This window comes from Anthonomus grandis, chromosome 3 (genome assembly GCF_022605725.1).
Source record: "Anthonomus grandis grandis chromosome 3, icAntGran1.3, whole genome shotgun sequence".
Classification (NCBI taxonomy): domain Eukaryota; kingdom Metazoa; phylum Arthropoda; class Insecta; order Coleoptera; family Curculionidae; genus Anthonomus; species Anthonomus grandis.
The window spans coordinates 5,244,932-5,260,854 of NC_065548.1; the positions used below are offsets into that span (position 1 = coordinate 5,244,932).

At 27.6% G+C, this 15,923-nt stretch overlaps 1 protein-coding gene across 4 annotated transcripts in view; it reads right to left on the reverse strand.

Moving 5' to 3' along the window:
* The window catches only part of LOC126734437 (transcription factor collier), a 154,552-nt gene extending 141,404 nt beyond the window's left edge, over window positions 1-13,148 (reverse strand). For 3 of the 4 annotated variants that reach the window (XM_050438078.1, XM_050438076.1, XM_050438079.1), the window contains exons 1-3: window positions 12,815-13,148; window positions 8,719-9,013; window positions 1,723-1,876 (exon numbers count right to left, since the gene is read on the reverse strand). In XM_050438078.1, the coding sequence (XP_050294035.1) occupies window positions 1,723-1,876; window positions 8,719-8,846 (282 nt within the window). In that variant the 5' untranslated portion in view covers window positions 8,847-9,013; window positions 12,815-13,148. The remainder of the gene's footprint in view (window positions 1-1,722; window positions 1,877-8,718; window positions 9,014-12,814) is intronic. The other variant, XM_050438077.1, reaches the window with a different exon arrangement.
* Window positions 13,149-15,923: the final 2,775 nt, after the last annotated feature.

A 15,923-nucleotide genomic window follows, 5' to 3' on the forward strand; every position in this document is an offset into this window, starting at 1 on the left:
TTACCAAATAAAAATTTAAAACTTAAAATTTATTTAAAATAAAGAAAAAAAAATAAATTAAGGAAAAGTCCAAAAATTAAATACAAGAAGTTAGGATGAAAAATTCTTCTTCCACTTCTTTAAAATGTTTTTCTCTTTTCTTTCCTTTTCTTCTTGTTAAATTTTATTATTAAACAATAGATTTTGGCTTATCATAGGTTATTTTTCTACTTGTAATAGTTTATAATAATTTTCTAATAATGTTTAATATATTCAGTTAAAATAGTAAAATAAGAAAAACTAACAAATTTTAAATTATGTGCAGAAAAATCCTGGCCTAATAACCTGGCCTAAAAACACACAAAATATTTTTTTAAAAAACTGAGAAAAATTATAGAATTTAAGATGAGGCTTCTCCAGTTTTTGTAATTATTCTAATATATTCTTTAATTTTTTTAATGCACCAATGCTTAAAATAAGTAAGTAAATAATATTTTAATTTCTTTTTCTTATATTTTTCCCTTTTTACCTTTTATTTTTGTTGTGTTTTTATTTTTATTGATTTTTGAGGAAACTGTTAGTTTTTGTATTTAACTATATATGCCGAATAAATAATACAATGATAACAAACTATATAAAATAATTTTTTTTTAATAAACAAAATAGTTTAAAAAAAAGCTGCAAAATCGTTTTTTTTTCAATATAGAAACAAAATATGTAGAAAAAATATTTAATTTTTAATTTAATTTTTTTTTAGTTTTCTTGTTCATTTGATTGTTCTTAATTTTTATTTTTTTTATCTAAATAACCTTTTTCGGTTCAATATATTAAAATTAGGTAAAAACTATTTGCAGATAAGGAAGAGACAAACGAAAATAGCAGAGTATTAATTTACACTATTCTGTTTACACAAAAAAATTATTACAAAATAAGATTTAAAAAAAAATCAAAAAATTATTAGAGACAAATAAGATTAAATAAAAGAGATCAATTAAAAAGGGCGAAAACAAAATACAATTAAAAAGCTCGTTATTCCAATTCTTTTATATTTCTTTCCTTTTTTGATCTCTTGTTAATTATTTCCTTTGTTTTTCTGTTTCGTTTTTGGGATTAAATATAGCTTCTGTCATAATTGTTTTATTTTTATTATTTTTCCTTTTTTGTGATCTCTCCTTTTTTTTAATAATAAATTATTTTTAAAGTAGTATAAGAATGATAAAAAAATGCATTTTTAACACATTTGTGGCTTATTTGAATAAAAAGGTTTGAAAATTGTTATTATAATTGAAGAAAACTCAATAAAAAAATAAACTAAAATATAGAGGTACAAAACAAAAAATATTAATTTTTAAAAGTTGAAAAAAAATTAAAAAAAGATCGAATCCAAACTGAAAGATCAGATAAATTTTTGTCTTTATTTATGGACATAATTCCGCAAGTTCTTGCATAAAATCGCAAATTTTAAACGTTCTTTACCTACCAAATAACAAACTGGAAACCATTTATTAATTAATCCGTATGCTACGGAAATCTTCCCCATAACGTATACCAGCCAAAGAGAAGCGAGCGAGAAGGACTCGAAACAAAACATAGCGGGGAAAGTAATTACGTTTCACGCCCGGCATTTATCATAAAGGGCCATTTTAAACGTTAGAATATTTATATTTCAAAAAAGGGGGAAAGTGAAACGTGTCAAAATTAGCGTTTATTGGTATTTTTATAGAATTTCATAAAACTGCTTACCTGGTCCTTTTCTATAAACCCTATGAAGGCGGTTCTTTCGATTTCAATAGGCTGTCCCGCCCTATCGTATAGGGCGATCACAAAATGAAAGAAATTCGACTTTCTTAGGTTGGAGGGTGGTTGTTTTTCGAAATGTGCCCTGCCAACTGTAGACCTGAAACGTTCAAAGAAAAAAAAACAATTAAAGTAAAGGCTTAAAAGTCATAAGTAATTTTTTTTATCATATTGGCTTACAGCTAGCCTAGTATTAAAATAATTCTTTTGAATGTAATGAATAATTTTCTTGCTTATATTGTTGATTAAATTTATTGGCTCACTTAATCTTAAAAGTTCATTAAAAACCTTTGAAATGAGTCTTATAACTGCATTTCCAGAAATGTTTGTATTCCAAGTTTTCTGGAAAAGGCGTTTAAGGTTCCTTAATTTCTTTCATTTAGACCAAAAACTTTTTACTTCTTATAACTCTGTTAACCTATCTAAGCCCCTTGATGGATCAATGGATCATATCCCTTAAAACCTGTTACAATTGAATGAATTTATTTCATATATGGAGCAATAATGAGGCACCTTAATCAACTAATTAGTAATCATAGAACCCATAATTTTTTTACATAGACACATTTAGTGCTTATTCATTAGGTAGCTATTTATAACTTAAAAAATTATTAGACATTTATAAATACAATGATCAATCTCCTTATTTAGAGTGTTGGTTGGCTCACTTAATTTAAAAAAAATCATAAAAAACCTTTGCAAAGGTTTCTATTAGCTACATTTCCAGGCAATGCTGTATTTAATGGTTCAATTATTTGTAACTTAAGGAGTAATAATAACACTCAAACTTAATCATAGGTACATCTCTTTGAGTATTGGTTGAATATATTGGTTTACCCAATATTAAAAACTCATATAAAAAAACAGTTTCCAGGCATTTTTGTAATCCAAATTCTCTGGAAAAGCCATTTATATTTCTCTGATCACTTTTGTTAAGACCATAATTTCCTCTTCTTCTTGTAATCTTTTAACCTATCTAAGCTACTTGACGAATGATGTTCCTAAGGAGTTATAACATTCCAGAATTTAAATTAATTTATTGTAAGAATAACCCTATAAAAGGCCAATTAATTACTAATGATCAAACCCATAATTTTTTACATAGCCACATTTAGTGCTTATTTATTAGTTAGCAATTTATAACTTTAAAAGTTATAATAAGACGTTTATAAATACAATGATCTATCTCCTCATTTAGAGTGTTGGCTGAATTTATTGGATCACTTAATTTAAAAAAATCATAAAAAAATTGCCAAAAAAAAAAAACCCCAAAGGTTTTTATTAGCTACATTTCCAGGCAATTCTGCATTCCAAATTCTCTGGAAAAGGCATTTAAATATCTCCTATTACTCTTGTTTAAACTATAAATGTCCTTTTTCTTCAAATCTTTTAACCCATCTAACCCTCTAGACAAATCAATGATCATATTTTCAAGAAGTTCGATTAAATTCAGAATGGTAGTCAATACTTTGAATTCATTAATTTTATATAAATAGCCATAACTGACCACATCATATAATTATTCATCATCAGACCAATATTTTTTTTTTGTCATAAACCCGTTAAGTGTTTATTCAATGGTTAATTATTTAGAACTTAAGAAGTAATAATAAAACTCAAACTAAATCATAGGTACATCTCTTTGAGTGTTGGTTGAATATATTAGCTCACCTCATCCTAAAAACTTATACAAAACTTTTGAAATGTTTTTGTTGGCTATATTTCCAGACATTTTTGAACTCCAACTTTTCTGGAAAAGCCGTTTAAACTTCTCTGATAATTCTTATTTAGACCATAATTTCCTCTTCTTCTTGTAACCTTTAAACCCATCTAAGCCACTTGATGTGTGCCTAAACAGTTATAACTTAATCCAGAATTTAAATTAATTTACTCTAAAAATAACCCTATAAAAAGCCATAACGGGGCACCTTAATCAATTAATTAATAATCGTCAAACCCATCGTTTTTTTTTTACATAAACCCATTTAGTGCTTATTCATTAGTTAAAGGCGCATATTTGTTGATTGCTTGATTTCATGAGATAACCAGGCAATTACTGGAAAAAACCGTCAACCGCGTTCCATGGCGGAATTAACAATTAATATTATTTTCAAGGAGTGCCACCCTACCGTTCATGCCTCGCACTAATTTAGTAATGGTCTTTTTATGCTTATTTATGCATATTTATGATGGTTATTATGGCAAATTTAGTGTCCATTCAGAGACAATTACTACCGTAAGATCAATACCGAGAGTGCACCTCACCAACATTTGCCTCTGGCCACAGCGAAACTGTAAATCCCCTCCCAGTTTGGGACCCCGGGGCCCTTAATAGGGATTAAAATGTCACCGGGGGTATTAAGGGTCAGCCAAAGGACAATAGAAAGGACAATACTCGTCAGAATGGTAACCCTTTACTACCCGACAAGTCCATATGGCTAAACGATAACATTTAATTGTAGCCGGTGATTTTATCGCGAATCTAGAAATTCTAAAGGGGCATTGTTGCTCATTTTATTGTCGCATATGGTGGTGATGGTAGCGAGTGTGTGGTGTAAACGAGGTGTTGATTAAGTAGGAAATTGGATTATTGTTATGGAAATGCATGGACATTTTGTTTATTTATGGAATATTTGATGTCTTTAAGCTCTGGTGACTCAGGGATAAAAATTAAGTTTTATACTCTTATACAGGCATAACACCCTTAATAGATATCCTATATGTCACATTTTTTCATTCATTACTTTAACGGGAAAAAGTTCCTAAATATGTATGGTCTGAAATGCTTGGTTTTCAAGATACAGCATGTCAAAGATTTATTATTGTTGTTTTCTGAATAATTTCCTAAAGAATGCCGATTTCCCAAGGAAAATTGATACCTTAGGGTATTCTAACATAAGATGAATTTGTCCTTAATTTAGCGCTATTTACGTGTCTTTTATGACTTTCAAGGGCTCATTTTTTAGTCAAAGAAATACAATTTCTAATCATTTTTACGCGAAAAAGGTCCCCTATTAAATGTCGCTAGGAGCAACCGTTTTTGAAATATTTAAGTTTGAAGAAATTCATGAATGTGTTTAAAAAAACGAAAAAATTCGAAAAATTTTTTATTTGCAATAAACAGACGAACAGTAATAAATGATTTTTTTTTTTAATTTCAGGCAGTTAGACTGTCTTATTTGCCCAGAATTCCAGGATGTTTATTTTCGAATTCTAGGACGTGTTCCAGGTTTAATTGCCTGAAATTCTAAATTTATTATTTTTTAATGTAATTCCAGCCAGTTGAGGTAATTCCCGGTCGTGGTCCCCACTGCTTGGAAATCTTGATTAATTTTTTTTTTAATTTTATTTTTTAATTCCAGGCAATTGAGCCAGCCGAACTGTCTCAGTTGCATGAAATTCCAGGATTTTCTTTTAAGTCCAGGCTTTTGGGGTTATTCCAGGATGTGAGTTCAACTGCTTGAAATTTTAAATTTATGATTTTTTTTTATATGTAATTCCAGGTAGTTGAAGTAATTCCCAATCGTGGTCCCCACTGCCTGGAAATCTTAATAAATTTTTTTTTAACTTTTTTTATTACCAGACAGTTGACGTAATTCCTGGTCGTGGTCCTTACTGCCTGAAATTCTTGACTGCTTATTTTTGTAAATTTTATTCTTTAATTCCAGGCATTTGAACCAGCCAAACTGTCGCAATTGCCTGAAATCGCAGGTTTTTTTTTTAAATTCCAGTTATTCACGGATGTAAATTCAACTGCCTAAAATTCCAAATCTATCACTTATTTTATTTATAATTCTAGGCAATTTAGGTAGCTTCCGGACATAGGCCTAACTGCCTGGAATTCTTGATCCATTATTTTTTGACTCGTGCCAACCGAACTGTTTGCCTGAAATTCCAGATTTTTTTTTATTTCAGGCTTTTAAGGTAATTCCGGGATGTGGGTTCAATTGTCTAAAATTCTAAATACATGATTTTTTTTAATATGTAATTCCAGGTAGTTGAAGTAATTCCCAGTCGTGGTCCCTACTGCCTGGAATTCTTGATTGCTTATTTTTGTAAATTAAATTCGTTAATTCCAGGCAGTTGAACTAGCCGAACTATCTTAATTGCCTAAGATCGCAGTTTTTTTTTAAATTTCAAGCATTTGAGATTATGCCAGGATTTGAGTTTAACTGCCTGAATTTCTAAATCCACGATTTTTTTTATCTGTAATTCCAGGCAGTTGATCTATTATTTTTAAAATGTTATTCTTTAATTCTAGGCAGTTGAACCAGCCGAACTGTGTCAATTGCCTAAAATCGCAGTTCTTTTTCAAATTCCAGGCATTTGAGGTTATACCAGGATTTGGGTTTAACTACCTGAATTTCTAAATCCATGATTTTTTTATATGTAATTCCAGGTGGTTGAGGTAATTCCTGGACATGCTAAAACTGCCTGGAATTCTTAATCCATTATTTTTATAAATTTTATTCTTTAATTCCAGGCAGCTGAACTGTCTCAATTGCTTGAAATCGCAGGTTTTTGCAAACTGAAAAAAAAATCGCAACTGTCTAAAATTCTAAATTCATGATTTTTTAATATGTAATTCCAGATAGTTGAAGTAATTCCCGGACGTGGTCCCAACTGCCTGGAATTCTTGTTCTATTATTTTAGTCAATTTTATTCTTTTATATCAGGCAGTTGAACCAGCCAAACTCTCTCAATTGCCAAAAATCGCAGGATTTTTTAAATTCCAAGCATTTGAAGGTATTCCGGGATGTAGGTTCAACTGCCTGAAATTCCAAATCCATGAATTTTTTTTATTTGTAGTTCCAGGCAGTTGAGGTAATTTCCGGACGTGGTCCCAAACTGCCTGGAATTCTTGATATATTATTTTTTATACTTTATTCATTATTTTTTAAACTTAATTCGAGACCATTGAGCCAACTAAATTGTCTCAGTTTCACGAAATTTCAGAATTTTATCCATATTTTTTTTTCTATATGTTGCGTTTATTTTAGCCAAAAAATAGAAATTTTTGTCAAACCATAAAACTGACCAATAGGACGTGAAACGAACATTTTCTATCGAAATTTTTGTCATAATTTTAGCATATTTTGTGTTTTTTTTACCCTTATTTTATTGAAACCTTATACTTAAATTAATTAATTTTTTTGATAAATAATTTCAAAATATACGTGAGAAAAAGCAAATATAAGTAGCTATATTTTGGCTACATTTTTAGGAACTATTATAAGCAACAAAAACATTGCTTAAAACAATATTAGATTAAACGGTCTATGTATTGGTAAATAGGCCCACAATGTTGGGTGCCAAAAATTTGCTCTTTTTTAATTAAATAAATTTTTTTACACTGTCTTTTGAGAAATATTTTTAGATCTAAACATTTTTTTAAGAAACTAAAAAGAAACAAAATATTAATAAAAAAAAACACAAAAATTATTTTAAGTTAATTAGGAATGACTTTAAATTAATTAGGGAAAATTAAACGCCAATATATAAAAGTAATAGTGAAAATAGATGTAGAACATTTATCGTTATTTTAAAAGACGTAAGTAAAAAATAATAATTTTAAATACAAAAGGCAAATATGAGTACCCTTAGTTTGGCTATATTTGAAAGACATAGTTTGGCAACAAGAACATTGTTTAAAAGAATTTTAAATTAAACGGTCTAAATTAAAAAGTCCCACAATGTTGGGCGCCAAAAATGTGTTTTTCCTTATAAATTATAGTTCATTGTTTATTAAATACATATCGTTAAACTGTCTTTGAAGGAATAAAAATCAAATAAAAACATTGTTTAAAACAATTTTCAATTAAACGGTCTAAATTAAAAAGTCCCACAATGTTGGGCGCCAAAAATGTGTTTTTCCTTATAAATTATAGTTCATTGTTTATTAAATACATATCTTTAAACTGTCTTTGAAGGAATAAAAATCTAAGGTAAACAAGTAGATACAAAAAATAATTGCGTTTCTGGAACGGAAGCATCAAAATTTATTAAATATAATATAAGAAACATGAAAACCTCAAATTAATTAGCAAAAATCAAATAACATGCAAGTATTTAATAATAATTACAAAAATATAGCTAAGATAAATTATCCTCATTTTAAAAGGCATGCTCAATTTTAGAGGCAAAAACCTAATATGAGTAGCCACAATTTGGCTATGTTTTTTAGACCTATTATTAGCAACAAATCTAAAAAAGCACTTAAAGAACCGAGTCGTAAGGTTCGTCGTAAGATATACGTTGGATATACGTCTAAAACGTTGATAAACCCCTTGGGTGCCTAATAAAAAAAGATTTATTATTAGAACCTATTTTCTATCAGTTTTTTCCTTATATAGTAATCTTTCCAACAAACGCCCGATTGGGACCGTAGAAAAAACCCCGAAAAAACCTAAACCACATCAGCCCTAAATGGGGCGAAATTCGCTAATAATCTCGGCAAGGGTGGGTACGGTAGTAGGTCCTCGCGTTGACCTTTTTTGCCGCCGAAAAGCGCAAAACGCACCGTCAGTCCTGTTCAGAGGAGGGGGGAGAGGGGTGAATTACGCCCTTAGCCGGGGTAATTTATGCCCCTTCGGTAATTTATACGAGGTCGTTAATGAAGGTGGTAAATGTTCGACTGAGTTTGTTCCTATTAATTTTGTTAGTGCCGCGGAAAGGGCTCCTGTCTGGAAAAAAAAAGGTACGAGCGAGAGAAAATTAGGGAAAGGCGAATTTTTTGGATTTTACTTTACTGCATAAAGGTTACACGAGTTACTCGGATAGCTGTACAGTGCTACGAAGTTATCTGTGGATATTTTCATCTTTAAATTCTGCAAGCTGTAATGTTTAAGAAAGACGTACTTTGGAAGTTGATTCTATAAACTTTTACTTCTCAATGAAATGTAGACAAGAAAAACGACAAAAATACGCCTAAATACTACTCACCCGTTTTGATCAGTGACTCCACCCTGCATCCAACCCCTGGCCAACGGTTCCTCTTTTAAACTGGGCCCACGGGGTTGATGGTGGTGTAACCCGGTACCCGGATCCTGATGATGGTGTAACCCGAACATGAGTCCAGCCCCCGTTCGGGTCGGGGTGGCCCCTGGGGGGTAAAGTTTGCGACCCCAGGCCGCCGCCGCGTCCAGCTCCAAGCTGAGGGTGGGCCACGGGGATGGGGTGGGCACCCCCGGGGTGGTCGACTCGTCTGACCTCGTGGTTGGGCCGTCTGTAAAATACCCTTCGGGTAAGGGTTCGATATGTATTGGTTATGTATTTTTTTTAGTATAAATTCAGTCTTTTTAATATACAGAATCAACTATTTATGTCTATGGGGCTGATCCATTATCGGGAAAGTCAAAATAGATATCAAGCAATTATTTAGTATAAGTAGCTTTTTAGCTTAGAGCGTATAACTGACGAAGTCTATTACTCACGAATTTTACCATTTAATTGATTCATATTTTATTACTTAGTTAATAGTTTCATACTGATCAACGTTAATTATATTGTAATCTTATATATTAAGTTTACAATTTAAGTTAGATTAAGTTTTTCCAACATTAAATAAAAAAAGTTAAAAATGCCTGCTTCTTGATCTATTATTCTTATTTTTTTTTAATTTTTCGTAGCTATTCCCTGATCTGACCAATAAAAATTTTAAATGTATTTTTTTGTACATCCGAAAAAAATTGATGTACAATTATTTTAATACAGATGTAGTAAAATAACAAAAAAATTAAAATTTTAAATTTTCTATAAATATATTATTTATTAATTAAGATTCACTAGTAAATAAACAAACATGGTTGAGAAATACACTTTAAAAATGACTAATTTGAAAAATATATTTAAAAGGTAAAAAATATAATTAGTAAAAATAACATTAATGGTGTCTAAACAAATTAAGCAAAAATACAAATAAAAATTTGACATTACTTATGACAGTGTTAGTTCGTGTTTTTTTTTGTGATAATGGTAGTATTGCTTCAATTATTTCAAAAAATATAATAATTATTTTATATATTTATTTGGGAATCCTTACATTAAAAAAAGTAAAATTCCTTAAAATATATAAAAAATACAAATGGCAATTTTATCGTAACGTTTTTATCATCCTTTTCCTATAGAATAAAAATTATATAGATTTTAAAAATCGAAAAATACGTATATTTTTAACACGTTTGTTACTGCATATATCTAATTATTAATACGAAAATTTGCTCATTTATTTTTTCTTGGCAACGATTATATAAGAAATTATAAGAAAAAATTAAGTATTTTTTTAATCCTTGGTCAGTGGCATTTATTTAAAAAGAATCTGCTTCAAATTCATATAGCTATTTATATAACAAAAAATATAGCTTCTTCATTGTTTATTAAATTAGTTATAACAAAAAAGTGTTAACTTAAATAGATTTAAAACTTTATAGTTTTTTACAACTGAATAAAAAAATTATTATTTTCTCACATGTTGGGCGCCAATTTTTCTTCAAGTTATTTTTCTTTTAAGTTAGTTCCTCATTACCAATTAACATGAAAAATAAAAACTTTAATACTTTCGTAGTTCAAATACATTTTAATAATTTATTTTAAATTTATAACGTTAAAAAAATTTTTTTTCGTCTCGTATATTAAATACCGATTTTTGTTTATTAGCTGTTAATACAATAAATTATTTTTTATCATTAATTTTCTATAAATACCCATCAATACACTATTTATTTATTGATTAATTAAATAACCTATGTATTGGTAAATGACCCCACAGTGTTGGGCGCATCTATGGAGCAATATTTTCATAACCAACCGTTTTCTTTTTAATATTATTAAAGCACTAAATTATATTTTTCTAATTAAATAAAAGAAACAAAAAATATTAACTTTTATAAAATAGTAATTTTTTTCTAAATATAAATTTATTATTTTTTTTATTAAAAAAAAAACAAAATGTAAAATGAAAAGCAGCTTCAAACAATAAAGAAAATTAAATATTTAGAGATTTGTTTATTGTTTAAATGATGTATTAATATAAATTGAATTTAATTTTTTAGGCAGTGGTATTCCTGTTGGGCGCCAATTTTTCTTTAAATTAATATTTAAACGAAATAAAAATTTCGATAATTCTTTTCTAAAAAATATTTTTAATTTACTTTTTTAATTTCTTTAAAACTTTTAGAATTTTTTTATATCTCACATATTGGGTATCATTTTTCTTTCATTGGCAGGTTACACAATAAAATATCTTTAGTTAAATTATTTTTTATTATTAGTTTACTATGAATACTGCATTAATTTACTATCAATTTATTGCTCAAAATAAGAATATTAAGTTAAGTAGTCTATGTATTGGTCAATAACCCCACAATGTTGGGCGCCAACATATATATCTTTTTTTCTTTATTTTATATAATTTTTAACTAAATACATTTTTTTAAACTATCTTATGGATGGATATTAATTAAACGTTTTTTTTTAAATTTAAAAATAATAAAAATATTTTTTAAATTTAAAAAATTACAGAATATTGTAATTTTTTAAACATAAAAATATTAATAGTTAAAAGATATATCGTTAAGCGTATATTCCATAAATTATTAAAAAAAAAATTGCAATTTTTATAGATTTTATTTGTATTTGCTTCTATTTCCAAATTTAAAGTATGCAAAATTGAAATATATGTTTTCACAAACCGAAAATGCTAAAACACTTTTTTATGCAGATTTAATTAATTAAAACAAATGTGCAAAACTCAAAATAAAATTAAAATTAAAAAATGTTCTTATTAATAATGTCTATATATATTTTTCTTAAGACTTCTTTATACAATATACTAAAAATGGTTGCTTTAAAAATGTATATAAATTCAAAAAATAAATTAAGAAAATAATATTAATTTTTTTCTATATTTTTTTAATTTTAAGTATATAAAAAAAATATATTAAAAATAAAACAAATAAAAAGAATTTTTTTCTGAATGATGTTCATATGGAACAAAAAATTTATAAATAAATTATAAAAAATATAAACTCTTCCAATACGTTGGTTATCTATTTTAGGACAGGACAAACTACTCATACATTTTTTCTTGACATATCTTTTATAAAAAAAATTAAAAATTAATTAAATTTTTTTTTTGTAAATTGTTTGCTAGTGCCGTTTTTTTTTTAATTTTATTTATAACAAATGTCTTCTCTCTTTAGATAGATTTTTAATAATTTCCATAAAAAATTAAGTTTCTAAAATTAGAAAATAATTTTTTAGAAATGTATTTATTATTTTAAATTATGTTATATGTATATGAAACAAACCATAATTTTTAGGCAGTTAAAAAAAAATCTTTGCTCCACATTAATTCCTCATTACCAATTAATCCAAACATTTTTATTATACAAAATCATTTTAATTAATTTTTTTAGTTTCTTTTAATGGTTAAAAAAAGTTTCTTTTGCCTCATATATTAAGTGCAATTTTTTCGTCATTGGCAGACGACATAATAAAATAATTTTAGTTAAATTATTTTTATTGCCATTATTTTACTATAAATTCATTACTCAAAATAATGTCAAGTTAAACGGTCTATTTATTGGTAAATATTCACACAATGTTGGGCGCCAAAAATAATATTTTTTTCGTTGAATAAATTTAATTAAAATTAATTAAACGTTTTTTTTTTAATGTTAGAATAATTAAAAAAAATATTTTTTCCAATATGGTCGTAAGCGTGGCAGCCCTAAATTATATTAAATATAAAAATATTAATAAAAACAAGGGTCGAAATAGGATGTAATAAATAATTTTATGTGCAACAAATTGTTTTTGTTCTCTTGAGAATTTGCCTTAATTTACTTTAAATAATTATTTGCTTTCTTTTTTGAGATTAGGTTATTAGAATTCTCCATATAATATCTTAGCATATAATTTAATTGAAAATAAGTGTTTTTAAGTTTAAAAGCTTATCAGCAAATTATTTAGCCCTTCTTCCAAAAATACCAAATTTTTTCTAAAACTACGGCTGTTTTTTTACTCTAAAATCACTTACCCACAAATCCAAACCGAAAACTCTTCAAATCAGCACCAACAATCAATCCCAGGCAAAAAATCAAATTAAAAAAAAAATAGTTCGACGCAGAGTCACCCCCGAAAAACCTGACGACCCTTGACCTTCGACACTACGACGAAACGAAACAAAAAACACCGTCCGAGAGACTCCGGAGTAACAAAAAAAAATAATGAAAATAATCACACGTCGCGCTTTTCCCTTCCTGCCTCACTCCTAACGGAGTAAACTGACACTCGCTACTCAACGCACCGCGATCTCCCACAGAGTACTCCAGATTGTGTCAACTTGTCCCGGTAGACTAAAGATTTGTTCCCTCGCGAACCCAAATCGGCACTGGCAGACCTCAAGTCGTTCTCACCCGACTGTCTCTTCCCTAGGGAGGAGTTCGCTCCCGAACTCACTATTCGAACTCCACCTTCGTTATTTCACTCGTACCAATGGTAAAAGCTCGCGCCAAAGTACACGATCCAATCGCGGACGAGAAACGTTCTCTTTGGGCGGAGCGAACGTGCTGGGAAGGGGGATCGAGGTGTTTTCCGGTGCGGGGGTGGAAGGAGCTAAGGGAGGGTAGTTGAAGCTTGTGGCGCCCACTGGGGTGGAAATTCGGGAATGAAAATGGAGAGCAGGTCTCTTGTTTTCGAGCTGTAGCTGGGGATGGATGTGAGCTGTGTTAGTGGCGACGCGTAGCTGTGCTGCAGCTAAGTTTTGAAGGTTTTTTTCCGGATTATTGGGAAATGTATAGGGTGAGGCAAGAGGAGTGGTGAATTAGGGATGTTTTTTTAAGAAAAAATACTTTAATAACGATAAAACAGACATAAACAGTACAGGAAGCATATATTGTATAGAAAACAATGAAATATGTTTCTCAAAAGTTTCTTTTTTTTTTACTGACAGGTTTTGTGTATATTATATGTTCTTTTGCCCAACGACTGTTCTTTAAGCACCTATTTGCACAAATAAAATATTTCTTATAAAAAAATACTAAAAACTATGTTTACATCTCCTATTTATATACCAATATATATATATATAAACATAGAAAAATTATTTTTGTCCCACATGTTAGGCGCCAATTTTTCTTTAAGTTATTTTCCTTTTTAAAATAGTTCCTCATTACCATTTAGCATAAAAGACAAAAACTTTGATATTTTCGTAATAAAAATACATCTTAATTATTTATTTAAAATTTATTACGTTAAAGAAGTTTTTCTCATATATTGACGAACATTTTTTTATAATTAATTTGCTATAAATTCCCACTAATACACTATTAATTCATTGATTAATTAAATAATCTATGTATTGGCAAATAACCCCACAGTGTTGGGCGCCAATAATAACTCTTTTTGTTGCTTATTAAAATCAATTTCTAATCTAATGTCAATCGTCTTTGGAGCAATATTTTCATAATCAAACATTGTTTTTTTTTATTAATGTTAAAATAATAAAATATATATATTTTTTAAATAAATAAAAGAAACAAATAATATAAACGTTCATAAAACTATAATTTTCTTAAAAAATAAATTTAATATTTTTTGTTAAAAAAAATTTAAAATGAGAAGCAGCTTCAAACAATAAAGAAAATTAAATATTTATTAAATTGTATTAAATTTTTTAGGCAGTGGCATTCCTAGGGGCTTAAAATTGTATTTAAAAACAATAATTTTCCTCCATGTTGGGCACCAATATTTTTTTAAATGCGACGATATTTGCTTTCTAAAAAACATTTTTAATTTATTTTTAAATTTTTTAAAACTTTTGACTTTTTTTTTAATTCACATATTGGGTATCACTTTTTTTCATTAGCAGGTTACACAATAAAATATCTTTAGTTAAATTATTTTTTTAGAAATACCGCATTAATTTACTATCAATTTATTGCTCAAAATAATATAAGTTAAATAGTCTATGTATTGGTCTATTAAATAGCCCCACAATGTTGGGCGCCAACATAATTACCTTTTTTTCATTATTTTATATAAATTTTAACGAAATACATCTTTTAAACTGTCTTATGGATGGATATTAATTAAAGGTTTTTTTTTTAAATTCAAACAGACTAAAACTTTTAAATTAAAAAAATTACAAAATATTGGAAATTTTTTAAACATGAAATTAAACATTTATAGTTAAACGATATATCGTTAAGGGCGGATTCCTTAAATTATCTAAAAAAAATAATTTTCCTATTTTTCATATGTTTTATCTGTATTTGCATTTATTTCCAATTTTAAAGTATGCAAAATTGTAATATAATTTTCTCTGCTAAAATTATCCCTGTAAAAAACTAAATATTAATTTAATTTTGTTTGACTCAAAAATAGTTAATTTTTATTTTAATGTAATAATCTAATCTAACCTGATCTCCAATTTATGATTTATTATAAAGAAATTATTTACCAAAATTTATTATCTACAGTAGCAACAGTGGAAGCCAAAGTTTCTTTGACCCACATGTTGGGCGCCCATGTTCCTTCAATAACATTTTTTGTTTATTATTTTTTTATATGTCAGTTATAAATCTCGTAAGATATGTAGCAATATAAAAAAACTAACATATTCTTTTCCTTATTTTTTATTTTCTTTAATAAAGTATTAACTTATAAAATAGTTTAACTAAATAACTAAGGAATTAGAAAATTGCACTGTCTACCAACGTGAAAATTAACATCTGAAATTTGTCTTAGTTTTCAATTAAAAAATAATAATCAGGTTTTATAACAACTCACCGATGAATCACCGACAACATAAAATTATTAAAAGTCAAAATGTGTTTTTTTTTTTTAAATTTTGACTTTCAAGATTATAACGTTTAAAAAATGTGTAAATATTATAAGTTTTAATTTAAAATATTTTAAATAATAGTTTTTTGGTATTTGACTCTTACACGAATATTCGCAAATTTGTTAATTTAATATTTTGATATTAAATTAATAACAACAAATACACCTGTAAGTAGTCAAATCTAGAAAGAGAATATGTAAATTTAAATTATTTTTTATCGGAAACATTCGTGTCGCAAGATTCTTTTAATTATTTTTTACTATTATTATTTTATAACAATCCCAAATCTAATTTACAAAAA